The 26,555-nt window shown below is 40.0% G+C and overlaps 2 protein-coding genes across 2 annotated transcripts in view; one reads left to right on the forward strand and one right to left on the reverse strand.

Annotated features, from left to right (window-relative positions):
- C7H6orf52 (chromosome 7 C6orf52 homolog) overlaps positions 1 to 26,555 on the forward strand; it is a 170,463-nt gene that overhangs the window by 5,837 nt on the left and 138,071 nt on the right. Inside the window, exon 3 of the mRNA XM_037844747.1 lies at positions 2,648 to 2,693. Within this exon, the coding sequence (XP_037700675.1) occupies positions 2,648 to 2,693 (46 nt within the window). The remainder of the gene's footprint in view (positions 1 to 2,647; positions 2,694 to 26,555) is intronic.
- LOC119539639 (N-acetyllactosaminide beta-1,6-N-acetylglucosaminyl-transferase-like) overlaps positions 12,776 to 26,555 on the reverse strand; it is a 33,790-nt gene continuing 20,010 nt past the window's right edge. Inside the window, exons 2-3 of the mRNA XM_037843305.1 lie at positions 17,532 to 17,624; positions 12,776 to 12,987 (exon numbers count right to left, since the gene is read on the reverse strand). Of these exons, the coding sequence (XP_037699233.1) occupies positions 12,776 to 12,987; positions 17,532 to 17,624 (305 nt within the window). The remainder of the gene's footprint in view (positions 12,988 to 17,531; positions 17,625 to 26,555) is intronic.

Here is a 26,555-nt window from a genome sequence, read left to right on the forward strand (position 1 = left end):
TTCTTAGAAAGTTGTCGATTTAGGGATGCTACAATTGAGCTTATCCCTAATTGCCTGACATTTTGAATGGTTCCAGTGCTTTAACAAACTTCTGTTTACCTATCCTTAAGGATTTGTCTAAATGATTTTTTGTTAAGAATGAACTTCTGGAATTGGAAGTGCCGGATTAAAGGATGTAACGTTTAAAATTGTTAACAGCTCTTGACAAATTATTCACCAATAACTTGCTTGCACTTACAGTTTTCTTCACTTTTGTGGGTTTGCTGGATTCTCTGTGGTCTTTAGTTGTATGAGCAGCTGGTCTGATGGGGGAGAAAGGCATTTGTCTATTATTGAAGAGAAATACCTTTGAAAATTCTTAATTGGCTATCTTTCCTGTGACTTTGTTGATGTCCTTTGCCAACTTTTTTCTCTATTGGGTTGTGCCTCTTTCTCTTGACTGTGAAATATTTATATATTAGAGAAATTAGCATTTTGCTATCAAAATGTTATGGATTATTTTCCCCAGTTTGTTTCCTAGATGTGCACAGTGACCAGTTTATTTGATGATCTTTGCCTTAACACCTGTCAAAGCTGAATTTAACATCTAGACCCTTGATTTTAAAAACTCACATTTCCTTGACATTTTTTTTTTTTTTTTGGCCCAAACTTTCATTTTTAAATTTTTGAGTCTTTTTGGGGTGTGCTGCTTATATGAAATATCTAGTTGGGTTTCTTGTCTTTTCATTTTCTATTTTAAACTGATTTGGGTTTACTCTCTTAACAGATGGGTTTGACATTGCATTTGTCCCTTTGTTTTTGTTTTCCATCTTTTGCTCTGTTGCCTGAGGTTTTGTTTTTTGCTTTTACTCCACCTTTTTTTTTCTCTCTCTCTCTCATTTGGGAGATGATGTGTCTGTCTCCTAGTGGTTACCTTCATATCTTTAAATACAGAGGTTTATGTTTGAGTATTTTCCCAACTTCAGAAATGAATGTACTAGATTTCTCTGCACTCATGAAAAAATTCAGGAATTAACATCCTTTGATCCTTCCTGCCATCTCTACTCCTTTCTTCTTTCAGTTTTTGTTGGCATGTTCTGGGATTTTTATCCCATTGTCTTGTCAAATTATTACCATAACATTCAGTTTTTCACTCAAGAATTATAAGTGTACTGTGTATGTGGCTGTGGTTACCACACCTGGGCCATGCACGTGTCATGGTGGACTTTGTTCCCAGTTGGGAAACAGGCAGAAAAATTAAACATGGCGAGGCACCATGTGGGCCTGCTTCAGTCACACTTGCTCGTTTTTGCCTTCCCTATAAAGTGTGCCCTCTACAGGATGCCATAGCTTTGTTCCCTTCTCCCTCCCCTGTGGTATACTCTTGTCCTGAGCCCTTATCACCTCGAGGTAAGGGGTTAGGTCCTCTGCAGACCCCTTTAATTTTGACACTGTGACTTGCTTAAGATTAGAGGAAGTGGGTGTCTTCAAAATGATCCTCAGGTCTTTGGGTTCAGCAACACAACCGTCCCAGACTACCTCTAGCAGAGGAAAACCGTTTATAGCTGGGCCCTCCTTTAAGGAAAACCAGCAGCCTGCACTGACAGCTGGCATTAAGACCTGAGAAAAGTCCCATCTCAAGATAGTGTCTGCTCTCCTCACCCTGGTGATTTAGGATCCACATTGACCACCAGGCACAAATGTGAGGTCACCTGGACATGGTTTTACAGGCAAGGCTTCATGTAAGCCCAGATTCTGGTTGACTAAGCCACTTTTAAATAAAAGAAATATACAGATGGTAGGATTAAATCTATAGTAACCGTATAACTTACTTCCCAAACCAGAACATATTTTGGAGTGAAGGGCAGGCATACTTCTAGATGGATCGAAAAAGAGAATGGATTTTTGGCTTTCAACATAATTTTGTTCTCTTTAACAAGGAAAGCTTATTTAAGTTCCCAGCTCTTCCTGGATGGGATGGTTCCTGGAGACAGCTGTGCCTCCTTAACAAAGTCAGATTCCCACCAGGTGTGTGGAGAAAGACATCATAAAAACTGTGCTGCCCCAGTAGAGACTATAGAGTCTGGGTTCAGCAATCAAGATTTACTCCAGGAGTGCTTCTGGAACTCACTTCTCTCACTAAAAGCATGGTCAGTGGCTTTGCTCTTCTATAGCCTCTGCATTTCTTTAAGTTTCCTACTTCCTGATCCTTAACAGAGCCGCAGGGTTAGGGGTGTGATTAGAAGGCCATGAGAAGAATGTGCTTATGGAGACATTGCAGATTGTCATCTGGAAGGAGGCGCAGTGCTCTTTAGTTGGATATGAAATCGAAGGGCCATGGAGTCTGGATGCCAGGGCCCCAGCAGTCAGGTTCCTATCCTGGGTCCCTAAGATGACAGTTCCCAGAAGCTGCAGGTGCTGGAGGTCTTCATCAGCCTTGCTCCTATTTTGTGATTTTTCTTCTGTCGACTCAGTTCACCCATTTCATAACTGTAACATTATATCATTTAAAGATTCTTCTAATCAAGATTCATGACAAATTTCAATTCAAGAGTGTTTAATGTTATAGTTATTATTTTTGAGAACTAGATTTTTCTAAGGCAGTGTGTGGTAACATTAAACCTCTACTGGTAACATTTTTTTCTTAAGACATTGGTATTTGTTTTAGGGAACCACAGCTCTGCCGGAAAACCAAGATGAAGACCCGTTAGAAGGTAATGTAAACCTCACGCTGCTGTGGTTGAAAACAAAAGTTAACCGCATTTCCAGGTTGCACGTTCACTCAACTTGCTAGAAACTGAGAGACCCACAGGGAAAATTCCAACGTAGATTGCCTACATCATTCTCTTCAGCAATTTGTCCTGACTTTGGGAATTCCTTCTATGGGAACAGCTTAAAAGAAGACAGTAAATTGTTCTTAAGATCTGTTTGCTCCATGTGTGTAGACTTGGGAGTTAACTCTGCTTCAAGTTTGCGTTTCAAGGCAGAAAAGGACCAGGTGACTTCTGTGGCTTTGGCTTCCTGGCATCCTGCAGGGTTGTTGGTTTCCGAGGGATCTGACAGGCCTCTGCAGTGTCAGGTTGGCGACGCTTCCTGTAGTTCTTGAACTGTTTATAAAAGAACTGAGTTTGTCTGCACAGAGGAGAACCTCTTCCTGAACAGGTCTTATTTGAGGCAGAGAAGAAAGTGTTTTGCTTTCTTAAAAAAACACACACACACACATTTATTTTAAATTATGGGAAAGAGAAATAGAGAAGAAACAGAGAACACTGCCTGTTGTCTGTCTGGTGTGTCTCCACCTTCCTATCTATCCCCCAACCCCACCAGACCAAACCCACCCACTAGTGGCCTTTGTGGCTTTTCTCAAACAAGGGAACCTGTTACTAGTCTTTGTGGCCCCAGAAACTAATTCAGGATCTGGCAGGTTATTAGGTTCTCAATGTTTAAATGAAGTGAAACTGATGGTTAAAGGAAATCTTTAAATGCTATCAGGCACTTCTAGTTTTTAGTACCTTTATTTAAATCTGAGTCAAGGGTGCTTTATTCTAGCACTCAGGGGTTTTCTTTCAGGTTCAAGTATGAGTGTGTTCTTCCTGACTTCATCAGTTATGCAGACATTCTGTAAAAATGGTGGAGGAAAAGATACAATCAGTGTGTGCTTGCTGGATACAGACTGTGGGGAGTGGGGTGAGGTGGGGGGCACAAATTCCTCTTGCTAGCTCTATAATTCTGTTGCATAGTAAACCTACACAATCTCCCAGGGCATAGATTTCCCCATCTGTAAAATGGGGATGATGATAGAACCTACCTCACAGGAGGGTGATATCTCTAAAGTGTTTTGAAGTGTTTTAACAGTGCCTGGCACATGATAACCATTCAAGCGTGGCTAATCATAGATCTGTAATATAATGGGAGCCACCAATTCACCCCTGTAGGTAGTTTGAAATTTTCTAGTAGTTGAATTAAAAGAAACAGCTGAAATTAATTCTAATACATTTTGTTTAGCTTAATAGATCCAATATATTATCATCTCAATGTAATCAATGTAGAAAATTAATGAGATGTTTACATTTTTTTTAATACCAAGGTTTGGAAGTCCAGTGTGTATTTTATCTTACATGAAGTCTCAATGTCCAATTGGCACATGTGGCCCGTGGCTACTGTATTGCATAGCACAGGTCTAGAGAGCCCACAGATTCAGGGAAAGTACAATCCATTTGTCTTTTACAGGCTTCTAGTACAACATTGGGCCACGGTACTGGAAGGGCCTAGATCATCTAATCCGGGGCTCGTGGCTGGCCACACTGCGCCTGCTTTCTAGGCCACAGGTTACAGCAGAGGATGCTCATCAGCATGTGGTCCTGATACTACTCCCCAATCCCCAACATTCAGAGTCAAGGGACCTTTGGCAAACAAGATCCTTTAACAGGAAGGACAGGAACCTGGGGCATGACTTTAGGAAAGAAAATTTCAGAAAGTTTGGGGAAAAAAAATAGAAACATCTAATTTTATGACCAGAAGCTCTCAAAGGAAAGATGGTTTGAAAAGGATGGGAGGCTCTAAAGAATTGACTCCCAGGAAGAAGAGTAGAAAATGGCTGTTGAAACTTATGTGATGCCCAGAGGCTATTTGATCTCAGTTCTAAAAGGATCTATGCAGAAGGGCATAAGGCATAAATGAATAGCAAGAACTCATGCAAGTATTAGGAAGCAGATTAGGGTCCAAAAGGAGCTAAAGCTTGCAAGAATTACAAAGGAAAAGAGAAAGAGCTTCTTCAGTTATGTTTAGTACAAGGAGAGGGAGGAAAATTAGGATTAAATTTAAGAAGTCATTGACCTCGGAAACCTTGGAAACCTCTGGAAACCTGGCAACCATAGAATGAAAATTTAGGTCTAATGCTTTCATGACAACATAATACCATCTCTGCATCATAGGTTCCCAGGTTTCAGAGAAGGAAGACCAGGACTTCTGTTTCTGAATTAGTTGTTATAGAAAATTCATTCACATATATAGACTCATTAACTAAGCAGATAAAGTAGCATGTATATCCTTTTGAAGCCTTGTCAGAAACACCTGCATCTGTACAGGTGTTTTACCTCATCCTTGACCCTCCTTTTCTTTCTCCTCAAGTTGAATCCATCTCTAAGTACTGTCCATTTCATCTGAAAACATCTTGTGAATCTGTCCCCATCTCTGCCACCATCTCTATCTCTCCGACCATCTAGAGTTTATGCTTGTTCAGTCTGGGAGTAATGCTATTATTTTTAGTTAAAATTTCTGTTTTCAGGCCCTATTGAAGGGAAACTCAGTTTTTAAAATTTAAACTTTTACTATCTGTTGTACTTTCCTGTTAATGTTTTTTAAAATCTCTAACTTTGATCCATCTCCAATAAGTACCTATAAAATTCTATATATTTTGTATGTGTTATTGATTTCTGCAGATCCAAACCTTCACTTGAATATTGAGGAATTAAACAAGGAGTTTATGGTGAAAAGTGAAGAGATCTATGATTCCCTCATGGCTTGCCACTGGCAACCTCTGGATACAATTCACTCTAAAATCCCAGATGAGACCCCAAAGTGAAGCAAGGTGTTCATTAAGCTGCCCAACTATTATATTGATTGTATTGTGTTTTGGTTTTATTTTTGCAGAGAAAAAAAATGTTCTCCTGGGAATATACTGGATTCTTTCTGTAAATACAAACTTCCAGGGACTTAAATGCAATTGCCATAATAGAAAGTAATATAAATAAAGTTCACCAGCACATCCATTCCTGGGAGTGTTATGTTAAATAGGTGCCAGAAGAGCTCATATAGCTATCATAGTTGAACAAGTCACAATGTAAGACATAAGAGAATAAGTTTATTAAGATGAGATAAACCTGATCTGAACTGATTGTTGCATTGCTGCTTCCCTCTAACGTTAAACTGTAATGGAAAGAAATTCTACCCTAGGGCAGTGCAAGATTTCTTGCCTGTATCTTGTACAGGAAACATAGATTAGAAGTAGATGTTTGATCTCACTTCTCTATATCCCAACCCTCAGGCTGTCTGTTAGGGAGCTAGATATGATGATGGAAGATGTCAGGGAGTTATTTGTCCCACTTTAGTAGAAAGAGTCCTAAGAAAAGAAAAAGATGCTTGATTACAATATCCTGTCAAGTTTCTAAGATAGAGGAATTCGGCCAGCATAAGAGCCAGTTCTGAAACTTCAATGCATATATTAACCATGCCATATATATATATATATGGTCTGAAGATGAGCGCTATGTCCTGTTTCATTGTTTTGCCATGCAAGGATACCCTAAATGAAACCCCTGGGACTAATCTGACTTGAAGGCCCAAAGAGTTGTTGCTCAGACTGAGAGATGATTAGACTGTGGGCCAAGGGAATTTGAGATCTCTTCTGCTATGAGGTTGTTTAGTAGAAAGTAATCATTACACTAAATAGGCTCAAAGACTGGAATCCAATATGGAGAGTCAGGTGAGTGGCAGCCCCTGTATAGGAGCTTCCTTAGCCTCGTGGCACAGGGCAGGGTTTCTCTACCTGGGCACTGTTGACATTTTGGGGTTGGGGGTACTATTTTGTACATTGTCCTGGCCTCGATCTACTAGATGCTGGTAGCACCCACCTCCCAGTTGTGGCAACCAGAAATTGCCAAATGTCCCTCCAGGGAGCAAAATTGCCCCCAGTTGAGAACCACTGGAGTAGGGCAATGGTTCTCAAACTTCAGGGTGCATCAGAATCACCTAGAAGTCTTGTTAAAACACAGATTCCTGGGTGCCAGCACCAGAATTTGGTTCAGTAGTTCCAGGGTGGCATCTGAAGATTTTCATTTCCATAAGTTCCCTGGGTGACGTTGATGCTGCTGGTTCAGGTACCACACTTTGAGAACCCCTGGCCTAGGGAAATTCTCTACCAGTTCAGTCTAGTTCTGCTTTGAACAGAGGGTGAGATTTTCCATTCATGTTTGCCATCCTAGCGCAAGGGGTCCAAAGGGAACCAGCCTCTCTTGCTGGGATTTCCCTTTCTAATCATTTTCCCTACCTAACGAGGTATACCCTTATGGAGTCCCCTCTTGTTGACTCTGGACTTAAAAATGACTTGCTTTAGCCACTGGGCCATCAGAAAAGTGGAGGCAAGCAGAGGCTTGATAAGAACTTTCACACCGGTGCTTGCTCTTATTGGGGACCCTTCCACCATCATGTGGAGCCTAGTTAAGTATGAAGGATGAGAGATCATATAGGAGGGGACTGCGGGGCCCTAGTGGACAGCCAGGAGCAACTTTTGGACGTGAGCAAGGCCATCTGAGAACTGTCAGATCCCATGAGTGATCCAGATGAGGCCAGCAGGGCAGCTGCCCGGTGGATCCCAGCCCATATCACTGTTCCTCTTTAGCATACCTTCAGAAAGAGTACACTGTGATTTGGCAGTGAAATGAAAGGGGCACAGAAACAAATCAGGGCAAAATTTGAATTTAGCAAAGAAATATTTGCCAGAGAACTGACCACAATGCCATATTTTCCTGCATATTTATAAAGAAACAGGCAGTTTGGTTCATTGACGTCAATCCTCTGTAAAATGGGGAAATATAATTTTAAAAGAAATACCTCTAAATGAGTCTAGAACAGGAGACCAGCTTTGAGGTCTCTGTAGCAACTATTAAACTCTGTCCTTGTGGTGCACAAGTGGCCCTAGATAATAGATTAAAGGATCAGCCTGGCTGTGTTCCAATAAAATTTTATTTTCAAAAACAGGCAGCAGGTCAGGTTTGAGTCATAGGCTGTGGTTTGCTAACCCCCGGTCCAGGAGGGTTCCTTTAAAATGTCTTAAATAAAAATTATAAGTGGTAAGAAAGCCTGACCATAGTTAATTGGCAAGGGTCTATAATCCATAGCGGTACAAAAACATGATGGGTCTTCCAACCAATGGTTCAATACAGTGTATAGATGTTCTGGTTTGCTAATGCTGCCTGGATGGAAAACACCAGAAATGGATTGGCTTCTATAAAGGGGGTTTATCTGGTTACACAATTATAGTCGTAAGGCCATAAAGTGTCCAAGGTAACACATCAGCAATCAGGTACCTTCACTGGAGGATGGCCAATGGTGTCCGGAAAACCTCTGTCAGCTGGGAAGGCACGTGGCTGATGTCTGCTCCAAGTTCCGGTTTCAAAATGGCTTTCTCCCAGGGCGTTCCTCTCTTTGCTGCAACTCCTCTTCAAAATGTCTCTCTCAGTTGCTCTTGAGGCATTTGTCCTCTCTTAGCTTCTCCGGGGCAAGAGTTTGCTTTCAATGGCTGTCTTCAAACTGTCTCTCATCTGCAGCTTCTCAGCTTCTGTGCATTCTTCAAAGTGTCCCTCTTGGCTGTAGCAAGCTTGCTCCTTCTATCTGATCGTATATAGTGCTCCAGTAATTTAATTCAGACCCACCCTGAATGGGTGGGGCAACACCTCCATGGAAATTATCCAATCAGAGTTACCACCCACAGTTGGGTGGGTTACATCTCCATGGAAACAACCTAATCCAAACGTTCCAACTTTGTCTCTACTAATATATCCACCCCACAAGATTACATCAAAGATAATGGCATTTTGGGGGACATAATAACATTCAAACTAGCACAATAGATGAGTAGAATTGTAAGGAATATAACATCACACAGTCTGACTTGATGGGAAGGAATAGCCAGAAGTTAGTGGAAGAATGTTGGTGCTTCTAAAGTTTTGAGCAGTGTTGCAATTTAACAACAGTGTATAGCATGATGAGCAGAACTTGATGAGAGAAAGGAAACTTGGTTAAAAAGGTCTGGTTTTAGAGTGAGTTAAGAAATGTACTCTGTGAAAGAGCTAAGAACAAAATGAAAGTGTCAGCATCATATATTTAAAAGATAAGCTCTGTTGCTGGAATAACCACATTGCTTCTGGTGTCATCCTGCATATTACTTTTAAACCTATGAAATGATCAACATCTAGCTTAAGCATGAAGGCTGTCTTTACATCCTCCTTGGCTAAGTGAGATCAGGTTATCTTGGAAGGGGCCAGAAAAAGCAAGAATGGCCTGAAATCTCTTGTTGTTGGAGTAGAATGGTTCAGCATTCTCTGGGTTAGCAATGAAAAGGACAAAAAGTCTAGTGTGAGTAGGCAGTGAACAGGCAGAGCCAAATTAATTTGAAAAGTAGTGATCGTAGCCTACTGGAACAATTTCCATCTGCAAAACAGGGATGGGTGCTCCTTGATTTTAAAAGGAGAGGTTAACAAGAAGAGTACTACAACATAGGTGTTTACATTCTGTTAACATTGTTTATAAATATTAGGAGTTCTAAAGTTCTGGCTAACGGCCAAATTTTCACTTGCTGATTGTCCTCAGACTCACTTGCGTCATTCTGTTCAAAGTTAACAGCCATTGGCCTGATTGGGATAAATAAATCTCCTTGAGGTCTGTTTTATGGGACAGTATAGGTTACAGATAATCAACAGTGGACTGTACAGTTCTGTTTGTTATTATTCTGTCCATGGAGGTAAGCACAGGAGAACAAGGGCAGGCAATGTTTCTGTGCTGCAAGTAAAGAGATAAGAAAGCAAAGTTAATTTTGTACTCATCAGTTATGAATGGCCGCTGCCTGGAAAAATGTGTGCACTTGCTGTTTTGCTGTATTAAGAAAGAGAAAGTTATTGGGCCAACAAAATGGAATCCCCAGCATCTGATGAAGCAACATGAGGCGTGAGTGAGCCAACAGTCAAAGATTCTTGGGGAGGAACCAGCAGAGAGATGGATTAGTAGGATTGTGATGAAAGGGGAGAAATGCTTAGGACTGAGCCCTAGGCTGGGTCTGCCATAGTATACACTCTTAATGTTCTTTGATGCTATGAGACCTGATTATATTCCATAGCTTCCTCTGAGTGAACCTCATTTGGGTCTTAGCAGCAGACAGCCTCCACAGACCATCAGAGGTCCTAGTTTTTGAGACATCACCTGTCATAGAAACAAGGGCGGGCAACTCGAGGGAATGTGTGTGGTTGACGTCACTCGACCCTTTGCTTACTGCATCTCTGATAAAAAGTCCTTTGCCTTATGAATCTGAATGTTATGTAGTAGACACTTGTTTTTGTCTGCTTGTGTGTATTCCTAGCTTTCTAGGAAATGCACTTCTTGTTCTAATCTTGTGATGTGGGAGAGATCATCCATAGCCTCACCTGTCCCTTCCTCCCTGGTAACTGTTGATGACTAGTCTAGAAGTGGGCTCCAACCCAACCTAAGCCCATTCTAGTATGTGCTTCAGTTGATTGGTGGCAGTGAGCACATAACCTAAGCTGAACTTTTGCATTCTTCCCTAGAATTTTTTGAACTGGAGTTGAAGAGAAATTCAATCCTTTTCTGGTGGTGTAGCTGGGAGAGATGAGGCCCAGGAGCTGCTAGTGGCAATGATTCCTGCTATGGGATAAAGTTGATTTATATGGAGCAGCAGATATTAATGCTAGAGGGGAAGAGTCTTGGTGGTGGTTTATTCTCTGGTTTTTCATTTTCTGTATCCTTGTTCTTCTCATGGATCACAAAGCATCCATTAAATTCCCTTTTTTGTTCAATTTCCCTCATCCAAACCAAAAGTGTCCTGATTAAATCAAGCTGTTAATTTGGCCATCCCATGTGGGCAGTTTAGGAAGACATGGGTGATGCTTCTTCCCTTTTCAGTCCTTCAGTTAGCTCAGTCCTTGACCGCATTCTCAGTCTCTGCACTTTCTCAGAGTGAGCCCATCTGTTCCTATTCCATTCTATTCTATACATTTTATGCAAGAAGCCCACATTTATTTTTGCAGCACAGATCTTTGTTTTGAGCTCCATATTAAGTGTATTCTTCTCACTTGGTAACTTACCTTGGCTTTCCAACGTGCATTCCAAAATGAGCAAGTTTGCAATGAATTGGTCCTGGTTTTCGTTAGGTCAATAAATGTCACATTCTATCAAGCAAGAAGTTCTTGGGGATCTCTACACCCTTAACAGGGAGAGATTTGGACATGGGGGAGGGAGATGGACTAACTTTATAGATTTACTGCTATTTCTGAAAGGTGAGTTTTAAGCACTTGTCTCTCAGGAAAGGTAGGGATTGCAACTGCAAGGTGGTGAGTCGTTTGCCCTAGTGAAGGTTGGGTACAGGTGGGATCCTGCTGTGGCTGCTCTCTCAGGGCTGGAGCAGAGCACTTTTGCAGCAAGTCTTTAATAAAAAGCAGTCTCTGATGGCTGGCTACATTCTGATAACAGGACATCTTGGACAAACAGGCCTGAGCCCTAAGTAATAGAGTTCTTAGCCATAAGTCTTCTCAGCTCACAGGGTCACTTCCCAAGATGCAAACTGGCCACATGAAGGGCCAGACTTTTGCCCCTTCATAAATCAGTTCCGCTGCCCCACCTTTATCCCTGTGACCAGCTTTCCTGCTAAGGAGTGAGACTGATTTTTACAAACCTCTTAAAATTCAAAGGGTTTTGATAAACCTTTCTTCCAGGATGCAAGGTTCTTGGCGCTACGCATATATAACAATGTCTAATCTTCTAGGGATTCTTGACACAACCAGAAGCATCTGCTTTGCTGTAAAGTAACTTTCTATCTTTATCTATATATGCGATAGCTGGACTCCTCTCTCACTAAGGAAGCTGGGGGTGCAAAAACAACTAATTTAATCTCTGGAGGGACATCCCTTTGATAGGGTAATCCACAAAGTATATAATATCATGATTTAAATATAAATTTGATTGGAATGGGTTAGATTAGGAGTTAAGCACTACCAAACAGCCACTTGTGGCTAAAGTTCAAGTGTAGTAACCGGACTTGGTTCTAACCGTCTTCTACTTTCACAGTGACTGGAAGATTTTCTTAGTGCAAGCTCATTGGCTGTCCACAGGTCTGAGATGTGTCATAGGCAAAATCTATGAAGAATGGACGGCACTGTGGTATAATGAAAAACTTAGCCAGTCTTTGTTCCCAGTTCCTGGGGAAGCAACTTTGAATCTTAAAAATTTCCTATGATAGTGTTTTTTTTGTTCTTGCAGGAGCCCATCTGATAATCATAGGGCAGGGCTAGCCAAACCTGCAGCCCTAGGGTGGGGGCGGCCACCCCATAAACACCAGCCATGTCATATTAGCCCACCTCCCTGACCTCTGGGAGGGGTTGTGGGTACAGATTGAGTTAAAACACATGTGGTGATTCAGTCAATAGTGCCTATGTAATGAGACTCCATATAAACTTGGTACACTCTGAGCCCAGAGAGCTTCCACGACTGATAAGATACATCTTTGTGCTGGAAGGCTGACGTTTTCTAACTCTACCTGGAGAGGATATGGAAGCTGGCATTTGACACCCTCCTAGGCCTTGCTCCTTGCATCTCTTTTTTGGGCTCCTTATTTGTATCCTGTAGTATAATACAGTTATATTCATAGGTTTAGCTCTTTGGTGAGTTCTGAGGGTTGTTCTAGCTTATTATCAAACACAAGGACAGGGGGATCCCCCATATTTGTAGTCAGTTGGTCAGAAATATGAGTGACCTTGGCCTCCAGACTTGTAACTGGTGCCTGAAAGACCGTCTTGTAGAAGATGGCCTGAACCTATGGAGTCTGGCCTAACTTGGGGTAGAGTCGGAATTGAATTGGATTGAATTACTGCATTATTGGTGGTTGGTATCGGAAATGATGTGGAAATTGGTAGAAGTTTTTACAAAAACTACCCAGGCACGTATTCCAAAATGAGAGGTGTTTTTTTTTTTTTTTTTTTTTTTTTAATTTTTGGTGTTTGTACTATTTTCTTCAATATAGCTTGTGATTTGGGAGTAAATGCCAGTCTGGTTCCACTGGGATTTCACTCTGGTTTAGGGCTCTCTCTCGAAGCCTCATTTCTAGGCATTCCAGAGTAAGTGGGTATGTCCCCAACTCCAATTTGTTAACAAACATGCTTGAAGATGTATAGAGCCACTTTAAGTCACCAGGTCCATAGACGCACATATTTCTCCAATAGTGGCCTGCGAATGAACAAAAACAGCAAGAAAAACAAAGTAAAGCAATAATCTAACCAAAACCATCTTCCATTACTGTGAAAGAAGGCATTTTGGAGTCTCTGGACTCTCTAAAGTGAGCGCTAATTGTACAAGTTATGCTTTTGGTTCATTTCACAATAAAAAAGTCATTACTGCAAATGAAACTATCAACTGGCATTTGTTTTCAAAAGTAGCAGGCAGGGATGGATCTGAAATAGAATTTTATGGGAGAATTCAAGTTTCCATTAGAGAAATTGTAGAAATTGATAGCACTAATTCATTCAATAGTCAATTCATTCACTCCATTCATTCATTTACTGAATTCAATTCATTCAATAAATCTTACTTAATATGAGAGACTTCAGATTTACAAGATCAATCAGGCTTCTGATCAGACGTGAAGGAGCTTATCATAGACTAATGGAGAGAAAAATGCCCAAACTACTAAAAGACAGAATATAATATGTTCCCCAGAGACATAAGAATACTGTTAGAGTTATGAGGTCAAGGTATAGAAATAAATATCTGCATGGGGTAGTACTTTTACTTTTTTTTGGGGGGGAGGGGGTTGTCTCAAATTGTAACTTAGTTTTACCTAACCATCTTTATAGAGCAAGTAAGCAAGGGTATGGATGACTCAGGGCATGTTATGGGGAGATTTTCTTAAAGTTGTCAGTGACCTCATCATCTTAGACAGAAGACACCACTATTGTTACGCTTCGTGTATAGATAGAAGTTTAGGATGTGAAGTGACTTATTTCCCTTCTCCCAGTGAGTAGATAGTTAATACATCCCTCCCAAGGAAACTGCTCCTCCTTTTATAGTCCCTTCTCACTAAGTACCTCCTCTAACCAAACTAGAACTAGAAGCCACAACTTCTTACTTCCCACTCCCAAAACTCTTCACCTTGACAGAAATGCAGGGTATCCCAGAAACCATGCTGCCACATTGCCAGTTCCTTGAGAGCCTCATCTCAGAATGGTCTGCCCTCCTCTACTCCTTTTTTTTCATCTCTCTTCCTCTGTTAACTGCTAACCTATCCTGGTGGGAAAACTAAGACCTTATGGGGTCACAGGCTCTGACCACGTGATGGCAAGGGGACATGGTTCAGGATTGGTTTGCATAGGTCTGGAGTGGGAAACCAAAGATGTTGTTCCCCAAAGGGACCCTGTGCCTACATTGAAAGTAGGAAAGAGTCATAAGCAGTGGCATGGCCTGGTTAGATTTACAGTTTTAAAAGAGCGTTTAGGCAACAGTGCAAAGGAAGAATTTAAAGGATGAAGATTGTTTTAACTGAAGACAAGAAGAATGAATTCACAGGGCACAACAGAAAAGGATGAGGGAAATGGCTATAGGAAGGGGTTGGTTGAGCCAGACTGGAGAAAGGGGAAAAGGTGGTAAGATAGAGGCGTTTTCATCAGACAGCAAACGCAGGGTAATACAAATGTGCAAGACTTAGAGGGACTATCAGCTGGCATAAGTGAGAGAAATACATTTGATTAATTTAGGTTCTTGATGAAGTTAAGTCGTGGAAAGAGGTTTGAGCACATCAACATATCTGCATACTCTAGTATGGCTGTGGTAGGCTGAATTTTGTACCCCAATAAACACACATTCTTCATCTTAATCTTCATTCCTGTGCGTGTGAACTCATAGTAAATAGGCCCTTTTGAAGATGTTATTTTTTGTTAAGGTGTGTTCAGTTGAACCAGGGTGGGCCTTCATCCAGACAAGAGAAGGCCAAACAGGAGGAGCGAGGAGTCAGTAGAAGACGGAATTGCAGAGAAAGGAGAGGACATTGCCATGTGACAGAAAGCTGAGATAAAAGGCAAGGAACCACAAGGATTGCCAGCAGCCAGCACCAGAATGCCCCAGACACTGGAAGAAAGCAGGCCTTGCTGATCTCTCGATAGTGGACTTCTAGCCTCCAAACTGTGAGCTGATAAATTCCTGTTTAAGACAACACACTGCATAGTATTTGTCATAGCAGCCTGGAAAACTAAGACAGGAGACCATCTCCATATTCCAAATGGAAAGTTGGTATGGGGGAGATGACATCAGTTGTTTCTTCTAGGAAATAGGCAGTGCTCTGGCCTAAGCATTGTTTCCCAAACTGTGATCTCTGAACACTGAAGTTACGAGAAAGACATGAAAAAGATGTGCCACTGTGTTAGTTTTAAGCTGTAGGTACCCCAAAAACATTAGTTAAACCTAATCCATTTCTGTGGGTGTGAATCCATTGTAAGTAGGCTCTTTTGATGAGGCTGCTTCAGTTAAGGTGTGGCCCAGCTCAATCAGGATGGGTCTTATTCCTATTACTGGAGTTCTTTAAAGAGAATGAAATTCAGACAGAGAGAGAGAGGCACAGAAAAGAAGCTGAAATTCAACAGAACCCAGAAGAGAAGGAAGAGAACAGGAGATGCCACCATGTGACAAGCTAAAGACCAAGAATTGCCAACAGCTGATCCAAGAATGCCACAGTCACTGGGGAGGAAACATTGCCTTGAGAATGCCTTGATTTGAACTTTGGCCCAGCCTCAAACCATGAGTGAATAAATTCCCACTATTTATCCTGACCCATTTCATGGTATTTGCTTGAGCAGCCTAGGAAAATAAAACAACCAACAAAAAAGAGGGTAGTGGTTCTGTGGCTTAATAAATTCAAGAAATACTGTAATCTTTCCCCATGTTACCTATGAAAGCCTCTGAAAATTCCTGCATTATTTCTCAGCATTTCCCAAATGGACTGGACCATGGAATCCCTCTGCCCATCATACATGCTGACATTTGCAGGGCCTGGTGTTCTACTTCAGTGCAATGAAAGTACAGCCTGCAGACAGGGCTGGTCTGGTCAGCAGCAGGACAAAGACAGAAGTCAAGAGTGTTTGGAAACTTTCATAGCAATCTGACATTGCTGCAACAGCCAAGCAGCAGTTTACTTTTCCAATAATTCATTTTCAGTGTATCTTACAAAACCATTAGTCCATAATTGTGATGGTTAATTTTATGTAATGACTTGGCTAGGCTATGGTATCTAGTGGTTCGGTTCAACACTGCTGGTTGTTGCTATGAAGGTATTTCATAGCTGGGATTAGCACCTACATTGACTTTAGGTAAAGAAGATTACCCTAGAAAATGTGGTGGGTCTCATCCGATCATTTAAGATCTTAAGAGCGAAGAACTGAGAGTTCCAGAAAAAAAGAAATTCTGCCTTAGGACTCCAATATCAATTCTCCTCAGAATTTCCAGCCTGCCAAACTCCCCTGTGGATCTTGGACTTGCCAGCCCCCATAATCTCATGAACTAGCTCTTTAGAATAAATCTCTTCACACACACACACACACACACACACACACACACACACACACACACACACACACACACACGTCTTGTTTTGTGTTTCTCTGGAGAATGCTGACTGATACGATGACTGATTGGAAAGAAAAAACTGGCTGGTCACCCCAAATGGTTTAAAAAGGACTTTTAGAAAGAGAAATGACCTAGAGACATTATTCTCACGGATGTTTGGGTTTCATGAATTAGAAATATATTTTTCTTTAGTTGGTAGGGTCTATATGTATTGGCCAACTCTTTGTTTTACTGTTTAATTAAATGACTTCCATCAGCTGTTCCCATCATTTCATTTTCTAATATGGTTATCTTAATATACAAACAAAGGAGGAAGAACTTAATTTCAAATAAAGGGCAGTTCTTTAAACTTCAGAAATATAGCTTTAGGAAAAACTTGCTACATTCCTCCTCTTTTTCTTGTTTTGCCAAGGACCAAAGACTTTGTCACATAGTGGCATTCTCCGTAGCCTACTGAGCTGTGGAAACTACTGACAGAAAAATGAGTCATTGGCTTCTGGCACAAGTCCAGGGAGAAAGTCAGAGAGAGAAGGGGCTTTCCATAAACTGTTCCTCTTGAGGTGACTGAGGACAAAACCAGGGCAAATCCCCATCTGTGGTTCACAAACAGAAAATCATTTTAATGCCTATATGTACATTCAAGGATGTTGCATGAGCTGAGAAGATAATGTATGCCAAAGAATTTTGTAAATCACCCCACATCAAACAAATATGCTTGTGAGTTGGGAAGGCCCATCAAATTTTAGCATTTTTGTGCTTTCCTAGGACTTCAAGGGCTTTCCAGGTTCTATCTAGTTATTACTGCAAAGAACAGATTTAGGGAAGTCAGGTTATAATGATAGCACCTAGATTCAAAGTTGGAATGGCTGTATTCCTCCTCTTGCTGGTAAATCATAGGCTTGTCATTTAGTCTTTCAGGATCCCAATTTCCATATCTATAAATGAGGACAAGATAATTTCCAAGGCTTCTTAGAGTTCAAAGATTCTAAATCTGTAACATGAAATAACTACAGCAAATTCACTGGAATGTATTCAGCTACTAATTCTTGACCCAGACACAATCATGAGAGTCAAGTTCTGTTCTAAATACTGCCCCATCCACTGTCTGTATTCTAATGGTGAAAATGTAGTTCCCGTGGAAAACAGATAGGAGGGGTTACCATTGCAGCCTTGATGAATATTTTCCTGGAAAATCCACTTCACAGCTCTAAGACTCATGTCTGAGATTCCTGGGGCCATGGATCCAGGGACACCTGCAGAATTAACGTGGAGAAAGGCAGAAGTAACTGAAATAAGTTGAACCTTCTGCAAACAAGGTTCTTCAGGACCTACAAATTTGCATGTTTGTCCCCTTTGCTCGGTTTGTCTCCCTATGTGCTCTTTTTTTCTTTAAGAAACAAAACAAGAACCACTCTCTCTTTGTTCCTCACCATTGATATTTTACTTAACGAGATATTAAAATTTAATACATTAGGTTTGAGATTTAATTTTTAATGTATTAACATTTTATAAATATATTTAATATCTATAATAAGGATTCAAAACATATTAGCTATCTGAATTTCTCACAAAACAATCAAGGAAAATTTCACCAATGACAGGGATTCTCAAAGGTTAGTATGCATGAGAGTCACGTGGAGGGCTTAGTACATACACGGGTAGCTCGCATCCCCCAGTACCTCTCCTCCCCCCAGGGTTTCTGATTTTGTAGGTCTGGGTGGAACCTGAGATTTGCATTTCCAACAAGTTTCAAGGTGGTGTTGATGCTGCTATTTTGAGAACTGCTGACCTACGGGAAACTCTATCACTTAACAGAGTTCTTGTAATATATGTCTCTGGTCCTCTGTTTATAGTCAGTGTAGACAGTGAATGACTACAAAAAGTTTCCACAATTCAACTTATTTTATAGGGGAATAGGGGTCATCCCATCATTTCCCCCACTGGAAACACTCCATCTTTCCAAGACACAGAAGGAGTTGAGGTGATTTGGTCTTGTAGAGTTTCCATTTAAATATAGAGTTTCCCACATAAATACTAAATCTGCCACCTCAACATGTCTTTTTTCTCTCCTGGTTTTTACCCTGTAGTAGCGACTGTGAAGTGATGTGCTCACATTCAGTTGCCCCTTATGCTCTCCCTCCTCTTCTTTAATAAATGACCTGTTTATGACATTTGGACAATCTTCTCTTGAGGGAGACCTCTTTTAGTGACTAATAATTGTCATCTTTATTTTGAAAAAGAGTATTAAATCTTTGCCAGTTGCATATGCTGATAATATTTTTCTCATCTTGCCTTTTTTATTTCATTGTGGTAACATGTAAACACCATAAAATTTACCATTTTAACCATTTAACATTTGCAATGTTGTGATACCATAATCACCATCCATTACCAAAGCTTCCATCACTCCCTAAAGAAACTCTATACTCATTAAGCATTAACTCCCCATTCCCCAACCTCCACCCTGCCCTTCACCCCACTCCTTGTAACTTCTGATCTACTTTCTGTCTCTATGAATTTGCATGTTCTTATTATTTCATTAAAGTGGGAATCATATAGTATGTGCTGATTTGAAACTTATATGCTTCAGGAAAGGCCATGTTCTTTTAATCCAATTTTGTGGATGCAGACTTATTGTGAGGCGCACCTTTTGATTAGGTTGTTTCCATGGAGATGTGACACACCCAACTGTGGGTTAAGACCTTTTGACTAGATTATTTCCACGGAGGTGTGACCCCATCCATTCAAGGTGGGTCTTGATTAGTTTACTGGAATCCTTAAGAGAGCTCAGGGGCTGACACAGACCCAGATGTTTGGAGATGCTAAGCTAAGAGATGAAGCCCAGAGTTTGCCCCCTGCCCAGATGCTTACAGAGAAATGCCCTGGGAGAACAAGCAAGGATGCACAGGAACTGCGAGAGAGAAGCTAAGAGAGATGGAAACCCAGAGACATTTTGGAGAAAGCCATTTTGAAATGCAACCCGGGAGCAAAGGACCAGCAGAAGCCAGCCATGTGCCTTCCCAGCCAACAGAGATGTTCAGGATGCCATCGGCTATTCTTCAGTGAAGGTATCCTCTTGTTGATGCCCTAGTTTGGACACGTTTATGGGCTTAGAACTGTAAATTCATAACCTAATAAATCCCCTTTATAAAAGCCAATCCATTTCTGGTATTTTGCATAAAGGCAACTTGAGGAAACCAGAACATAGCACTTGTACTTTTATATGTGGCTTATTTCATTCAACATGATGTCTCCAAGGCTCATTTGTGGCATCTCTCAGAGTCATTCCTTTTTAAGGCTGAAGAATTTTCCATTGAGTGTTCATACCACATTGTTTGTTCATTCATCTGTTGATGGGTTCTTGGGTTACTTCTACTTTTTGGCTGTTGTGAAGAGAGCTGCTATGAGCTTTGGTGTAACTCAGCTTGCCTTTTGTTTTGAACATTTCTTGTTCTGTTTATTTATGTGTAATTTATGCTAATAGGATACTTTACCATTATATTTCTTTATTATTATAAGAAAACTACTGAATTTAAAAAATTTTAGTCTGCATTTGGCCTTCACAAGTTCTCTGGTTATTTCCAAGTAACCATCTTTTTAGGAAGTCACATAAGGAAGAAAAATGGTTATTGGCATTCCAGGTAATTCAGAATTACCTGGAATTGCCCAGTCCTCTGTTCAACTCTAACATATTAATTTTGTTGGCCTTTGCCTCTGCTAAAAAGTCAGTTTTCAGTGGACTGTCTGCAAAGGAGCTGAAAATTCTGGTGTCTTGTGAGAGTTGATTAATCTGAAAGACTAGAAGGAAGGCTATTCAGAGAACATTCCTATATTTAGTCACAGCATATTACCACTATCTGTGAAAGAATTATTGGTCTTTCGGAAAGATATCTCAACTAGATAGCCCACAGGTTTAGGGAAAATGCAATTAGTTTGTATTTTATAGGTTCCAAGGGCCTCAATCATACAAATTGAGTTTCATATATGACCGGAAAGTTTCTGCTTTCTAGACCATGGGATTCGAGAAAGAGGTTGCTTATAAGCATGGGATCCTGATCCCTTTCCCCCAACCAGGATCAGGGACCCTTTAGCCACTTTCCCGCACAATGAAGAATAGAAACCTGGTGCACAACTTTCAGGAAGTTCAGGAAAAAATAAAAATACCTAATTTTATGACCAGAAGCTCTCAAAGGAAAGATGGTTGCAGAGGGATGGGAGGCTCTAAAAACAAGAATCAGACGACATAGTCATAAGTGACTCTGATGAAGAAAAATGAGAAATATCTAATGAAACTTATATGATAGCCCAGGGCTATTTGATGATCTCTGTTCAAGAACAATTGATACAGAGGGACATACAAATACAAATGAATTGCATGAATCCATATGAGTATTAGGAAGCAAATTTTAGTCCTGCATAAGCTAAGTTTTGCGAAAAATTACGTAGGAAAACAGAAAAGGTTTCTTCATATATGTTAGGGACCTGACAGAAAGAAAGGAATAGATTAACTTTAAAAAGCCAATGATACAATAATCTTGGAAAAGAACAAATTTGGAGCACTCACACTTCCTGAATTCAAAACCTACTAGAGATTTATAGCAATCAAGACAATATGGCATTGGCATAAGGGTACACATATAGATCAATGGAATAGAATTGGGAATCAAGTCCTCACACTTATGGTCAATTGATTTCTGACAAGGGCACCAAAACAATTTTATGGGGAAAGAATAGTCTATTCAACAAATGATGCTGAGAAAACTGGACATCCACATGTGAAAGAATGAAAGTGGACCCACACCACTCAAAAAAATTGTCAAAATTGGTCAGAAATAAAAATTTAAGAGCTAACTGTAAGACCCCTAGGAGAAAACATTGTAATAAATCTTCCTGACCTTGGGATAGGCAATGGTCTCTTAGATATGACACCAAAATTGTAAATGACAAAAGAAAAATAAATTGAACTTCATCAAAATTTAAATTTTTTGTGTCAAAGGACACTTACCATGAAAGTGAAAAGACAACCCACAGAACAGGAGATAAAGGACTTGTGTCTAGACTATATGAAGAACTCTTACAACTCAATATTTTTAAATGGGCAAGGGATTTAAGTATTTCTCAGAAGAAGATATACAGGGGTCTGTTAACAGATGAAAAGATGCTCAAAATCATAAGCCATTATGCAAATCAAAAGCACAATGAGATTCCATATCACATGTCCTAGGATGACGATAATTGAAAAGATATAAATCTTGGCAAGTATGTGTAGAAACTAGAACTCTCATACACTGCTGATGGAAATGTTCAGGCACTTTTTTTTTTCCTTTGGTGCAGTCACTTTTTAAACCAGTTTTGCAGTACCTAACAATGTTAAACATGGAGTTACAAAGTATCCCAGCAGTTCCACGCCAAGTTATATACCCAAAGGAAACAAAAACATAAGTTTACACAAAAACTTGTACATGAATGTCCATGGCAGCATTACTCATATATCCCAAAGTAGAAACAATACAAATGACTGTCAAATGATGAATGGATAAATAAAATGTGTCATCAAGGACAGACGGAGAGAGTAATGGAATCAAATTGAGAGCTCAGAAATCAACCTTCACATTTATGACCAACTGATTTTTGACTAAGGGGTAAAGACCACCCAATTGGGAAAGAACAGTCTCTTCGATAAATGTTGCTGGGAAATCTGGATCTCCATTTGAAAACAAAAACAAAAACAAAAACCTCTACCTCACACTTCGAGCAAAAATAAACTCAATATGGATCAAAGACCTAAATATAAGAGCCGGGACTATCAAAATCCTAGAAGAAAACATACAAAAGCATCTTCAAGACTTTGTGTTAGGTGATGATTTCTTAGACTGTACACGCTAAGCACAAACAACCAAAGAAAAAATAGATAAATGGGACCTCATTAAAATTATAATTTTTTGTGCCTCAATGGACTTTATCATGAAAGTAAAATATCCAGAATATGTAAAGAAATCCTTCACCTTAATAAAAGAAAGACGAACAACCCAATTGAAAAATGGGCAAAAGACTTGAACAGACATCTCTCCAAAGAAGATATACGAATGGCCAGAAAGCATGTGAAAAGATGCTCAATATCATTAGCTATCAGGGAAATGCAAATCAAAAACACAAGATGCTATTTTGCACCCATTAGAATGGCTGCTATTTTTTTTTAAATAGGAAAATTACAAGTGCTGGAGAGGATGTGGAGAAATAGGAACACTCATTCATTGCTGGTGGTAATGCAAAATACAATTTTGCATTGCAGTTCCTCAGGAAGCTAAGTATAAAGAATTGCCATATGTTATTGCAATCCTGCTGCTAGATATTACCCAGAAGAACTGAAAGCAGGGACTCAGACATTTGCACACCAGTGTTCATAGCGGCTCTGGTAGTTTGGAAACTGTATGTATCCCAGAAAGGATCATATACTTTTAATCCATTACTGTGGGTGTAGAGCTATTGTAGGTAGGACCCTTTTGATTAGGTTATTTCAGTTGAGATGTGACCCACCTCATTCAAGGGGGGTCTTAATTCTCTTACTGGAGTCCTTTATAAGAGGATAAAGGACACACAGAAAATTAAGAGAAGCTCACAGAAGAAGCCCTGGAGAAGCTAAGAGAGGACCCCCACACAGAGGGAGCCACTGAAGCCAGAAGCTGAAAGCAATGAAACCTGGGAAAGAAGGACAAGCAGATGCTGGCCATGTGCCTTCCCATGTGACAGAGGTATCCTGGATGCCATCAGTCTGTCTTCAGAGTCCAGGTATTGTCCTGTTGATGCCTTAATTTGGACATTTTCATGGCCTTAGTACTGTAAATTGTAGGTTAATAATCCCCATTGTAAAAGCCAACCCAATTCCAGTATATTATGTTTTTTTCAGCTTTAGCAAACCAAAACAACAGCATTATTCACAATTGCCAAAAGACGGAAGCAACCCAAGTGTCCATCAACTGCTGAATGGATAAATAATATGTGATATATACATGCAGTGGAATATTATTCAGCCATGAAAATGAAGTCCTGATACATGTGACAACATGACATCATATTGAGTGAAATAGGCCAGGCACAAAAGGACAAATATTGTATGACCTCACTGATTTGAAACAATTAGAAAAAGCAAACCCATAGAGTCAAAACCTAGAATATAGGTTACCATGGGATGGGGTGCGGTTAGGGAATGGGAAGTTAAAGCTTAAAATATATAGAGCTCCTATTTGGAACAATGGAAATATTTTGGTAATGATGGTGGTGATGGGAGCACAACACTGTAAACATGATTAACAGCACTGAAATATACATCTGAATGCAACTGTGATGGTTAGGTTCATGTGTCAACTTGGCCAGGTGATGGTGCCCAGTTTTCTGGTCAAGCAAGCACTGGCCTAACTGCCACTTGTGAGGATATTTTGTGGACTTAAATCATCAGTAAGTTGATTGCATCTATGGCTAGTTATATCTACAGTCAACTAAGGGGAGTGTCTTCTGCAATGAGAGATGTTTAATCCAATCGGTTGAAGACTTTAAAAGAAGTGATGACTTTAGCAGTCAGAAGAGAGAATTTTCATCTCTATTTCATTCAGCCAACCTCTCCCAAGGAATTCATCAAAAACCTTTATAAGAGTTGTCAGCTTTCATCCTGCCCTACAAAATTTGGACTCGTGCATCCCCACAGTTGCCTGAGACACTTTTACAGAATCTCATATTTAGACAGATATCTCCATTTCCCTAGAGAACCCTGACTAATACAGTGACTAAAAGGGGAAATGTTATATATCTGATGACAAAATAAAAATTAAAAAGGAAAATTCATTAAACTGCATGAGCAGTGAACCCTAATTTAAGCCATGGGCTATGGTTAATAGCACAATTATTAAAACGTGCTGTCATCCCTTATAACAAATGTTCCACATAAGTGCAAGGTGTTGATGGTGGTGTGTGGGAGTCCTGTATTTTGTGCATGATTATTCTGTAAACCCACAACTTCTCTGATAAAGAAAAAAAATGTGTTATATATATGCAATGAAATATTATTCTGCATTAAAAAGATATGAAGTTCTAATACATGCCATGCCATGAATGAACTGAGAAACATTATGCTAAGTGAAAGAAGCTAGTTACAAAAGACAATGTGTGTATGATTCCGTTTATATGAAGTGTCAGAAAAGGCAAATCTACATATAGAGAAAGTACAGTACAGGTTATCAGGCACAGGGAGGGGGAGAAGGATAATGGGGAATTATTGCTTAATGGGTGTAGGATAGTGTTTGGGGTGATAGGAAGTTTCTGACAACGTGGTGAGGGTAGGACAACACTGTGAATGTGATTAATCCCACTGAATGGTATATTTGGGAGTGGTTGAGATGGGAAAGTTTATGCTATATATATTTTCCCACAATTTTTTTTTAAAGGAGCAACTAAAGAGATAATAGGAATTCAGTGCAATATATAACCCTGGACTAGATCTAATAATGGAGGATAAAATGGCCATTGACAACCTGTGTTGTTTCCACATTTTGGCTGTTGTGAATGATGCTACTACAAACATTGGTGTACAGATAACTTCTGAGTCTCTGCTTTTAATTCTTGGGTGTAAATGCCTAGAAGTGGGATGGCTGGGTTATTTGGTAATTCTACACTTAATTTTCTGAGGAACCACCAAACTGTTTTCCAAAGTAACTGCACCATTTTACACTCCCACCAACAATGCATGAGAGTACCTGTTTCTCCACATCATTGCCAGCAATTATTTTCCATTTTTAAATAATAGCTATTTAAGTGGGTGTGAAATGGTATCTCATTGCGGTTTTGATTTGCAGTTCCCTAATGGCTAATGATGTTGAGCAACTTTTCTTTTTTTTTTTTTTTTTTTTTTTTTTTTTAATCATCATTTTATTGAGATATATTCACATACCACGCAGTCATACAAAACAAATTGTACTTTCGATTGTTTACAGTACCATTACATAGTTGTACATTCATCACCTAAATCAATCCCTGACACCTTCATTAGCACACACACAAAAATAACAAGAATAATAATTAGAGTGAAAAAGAGCAATTGAAGTAAAAAAGAACACTGGGTACCTTTGTCTGTTTGTTTCCTTCCCCTACTTTTCTACACATCCATCCATAAACTAGACAAAGTGGTGTTTGGTCCTTATGGCTTTCCCAATCCCATTGTCACCCCTCATAAGCTACATTTTTATACAACTGTCTTCGAGATTCATGGGTTCTGGGTTGTAGTTTGATAGTTTCAGGTATCCACCACCAGCTACCCCAATTCTTTAGAACCTAAAAAGGGTTGTCTAAAGTGTGCATAAGAGTGCCCACCAGAGTGACCTCTCGGCTCCTTTTGGAATCTCTCTGCCACTGAAGCTTATTTCATTTCCTTTCACATCCCCCTTTTGGTCAAGAAGATGTTCTCCGTCCCACGGTGCCAGGTCTACATTCCTCCCTGGGAGTCATATTCCACGTTGCCAGGGAGATTCACTTCCCTGGGTGTCTGATCCCACGTAGGGGGGAGGGCAGTGATTTCACCTTTCAAGTTGGCTTAGCCAGAGAGAGAGGATGTTGAGCAACTTTTCATGTGTTTTTTTGGCCATTGTATATCTCCTTTGAAGAAATGTGTATTCAGGTTCTTGGCCCATTTTTTAATTGGGTTGTTTGTCTTTGGGTTGTTGAGTTGTAGGAGTTCTTTGTATATTCTAGATATGAAACCCTTTTTAGATATATGGTTTCCAAATATTTTCCCATTCTATTCTTTGCTTTTCACTTTCTTGACAGTGTCCATTGCATATAAGTGTTTAATTTCATTGAAGTACCGATTATAAAAAGTCTTTTGTTGCTCCTGTTTTTGCTGTAAAGTCCAAGAATCCATCACCTAATACAAGGGCCCAATGATATTTCCCTATATTTTCTTTTAAGAGTTTTAGCTTTTATATGTAGGTTGATGATCCACATTGAGTTAATTTTTGTGTATTGCATGAGGTATGGGTTCACTTTCATTCTTTTGCATATGTGGATATCCAGTTTCCCCATGGCCATTTATTGAAGAGATTGTTCCCTCCCCATGGAGTAAACTTGGCACTCCTGTCAAAAATCAATTGGCCATAGATGTGCAGGTTTATTTCTGTGCTCTCAGTTCTATTCCACTG

This window comes from Choloepus didactylus, chromosome 7 (genome assembly GCF_015220235.1).
Source record: "Choloepus didactylus isolate mChoDid1 chromosome 7, mChoDid1.pri, whole genome shotgun sequence".
NCBI lineage: Eukaryota > Metazoa > Chordata > Mammalia > Pilosa > Megalonychidae > Choloepus > Choloepus didactylus.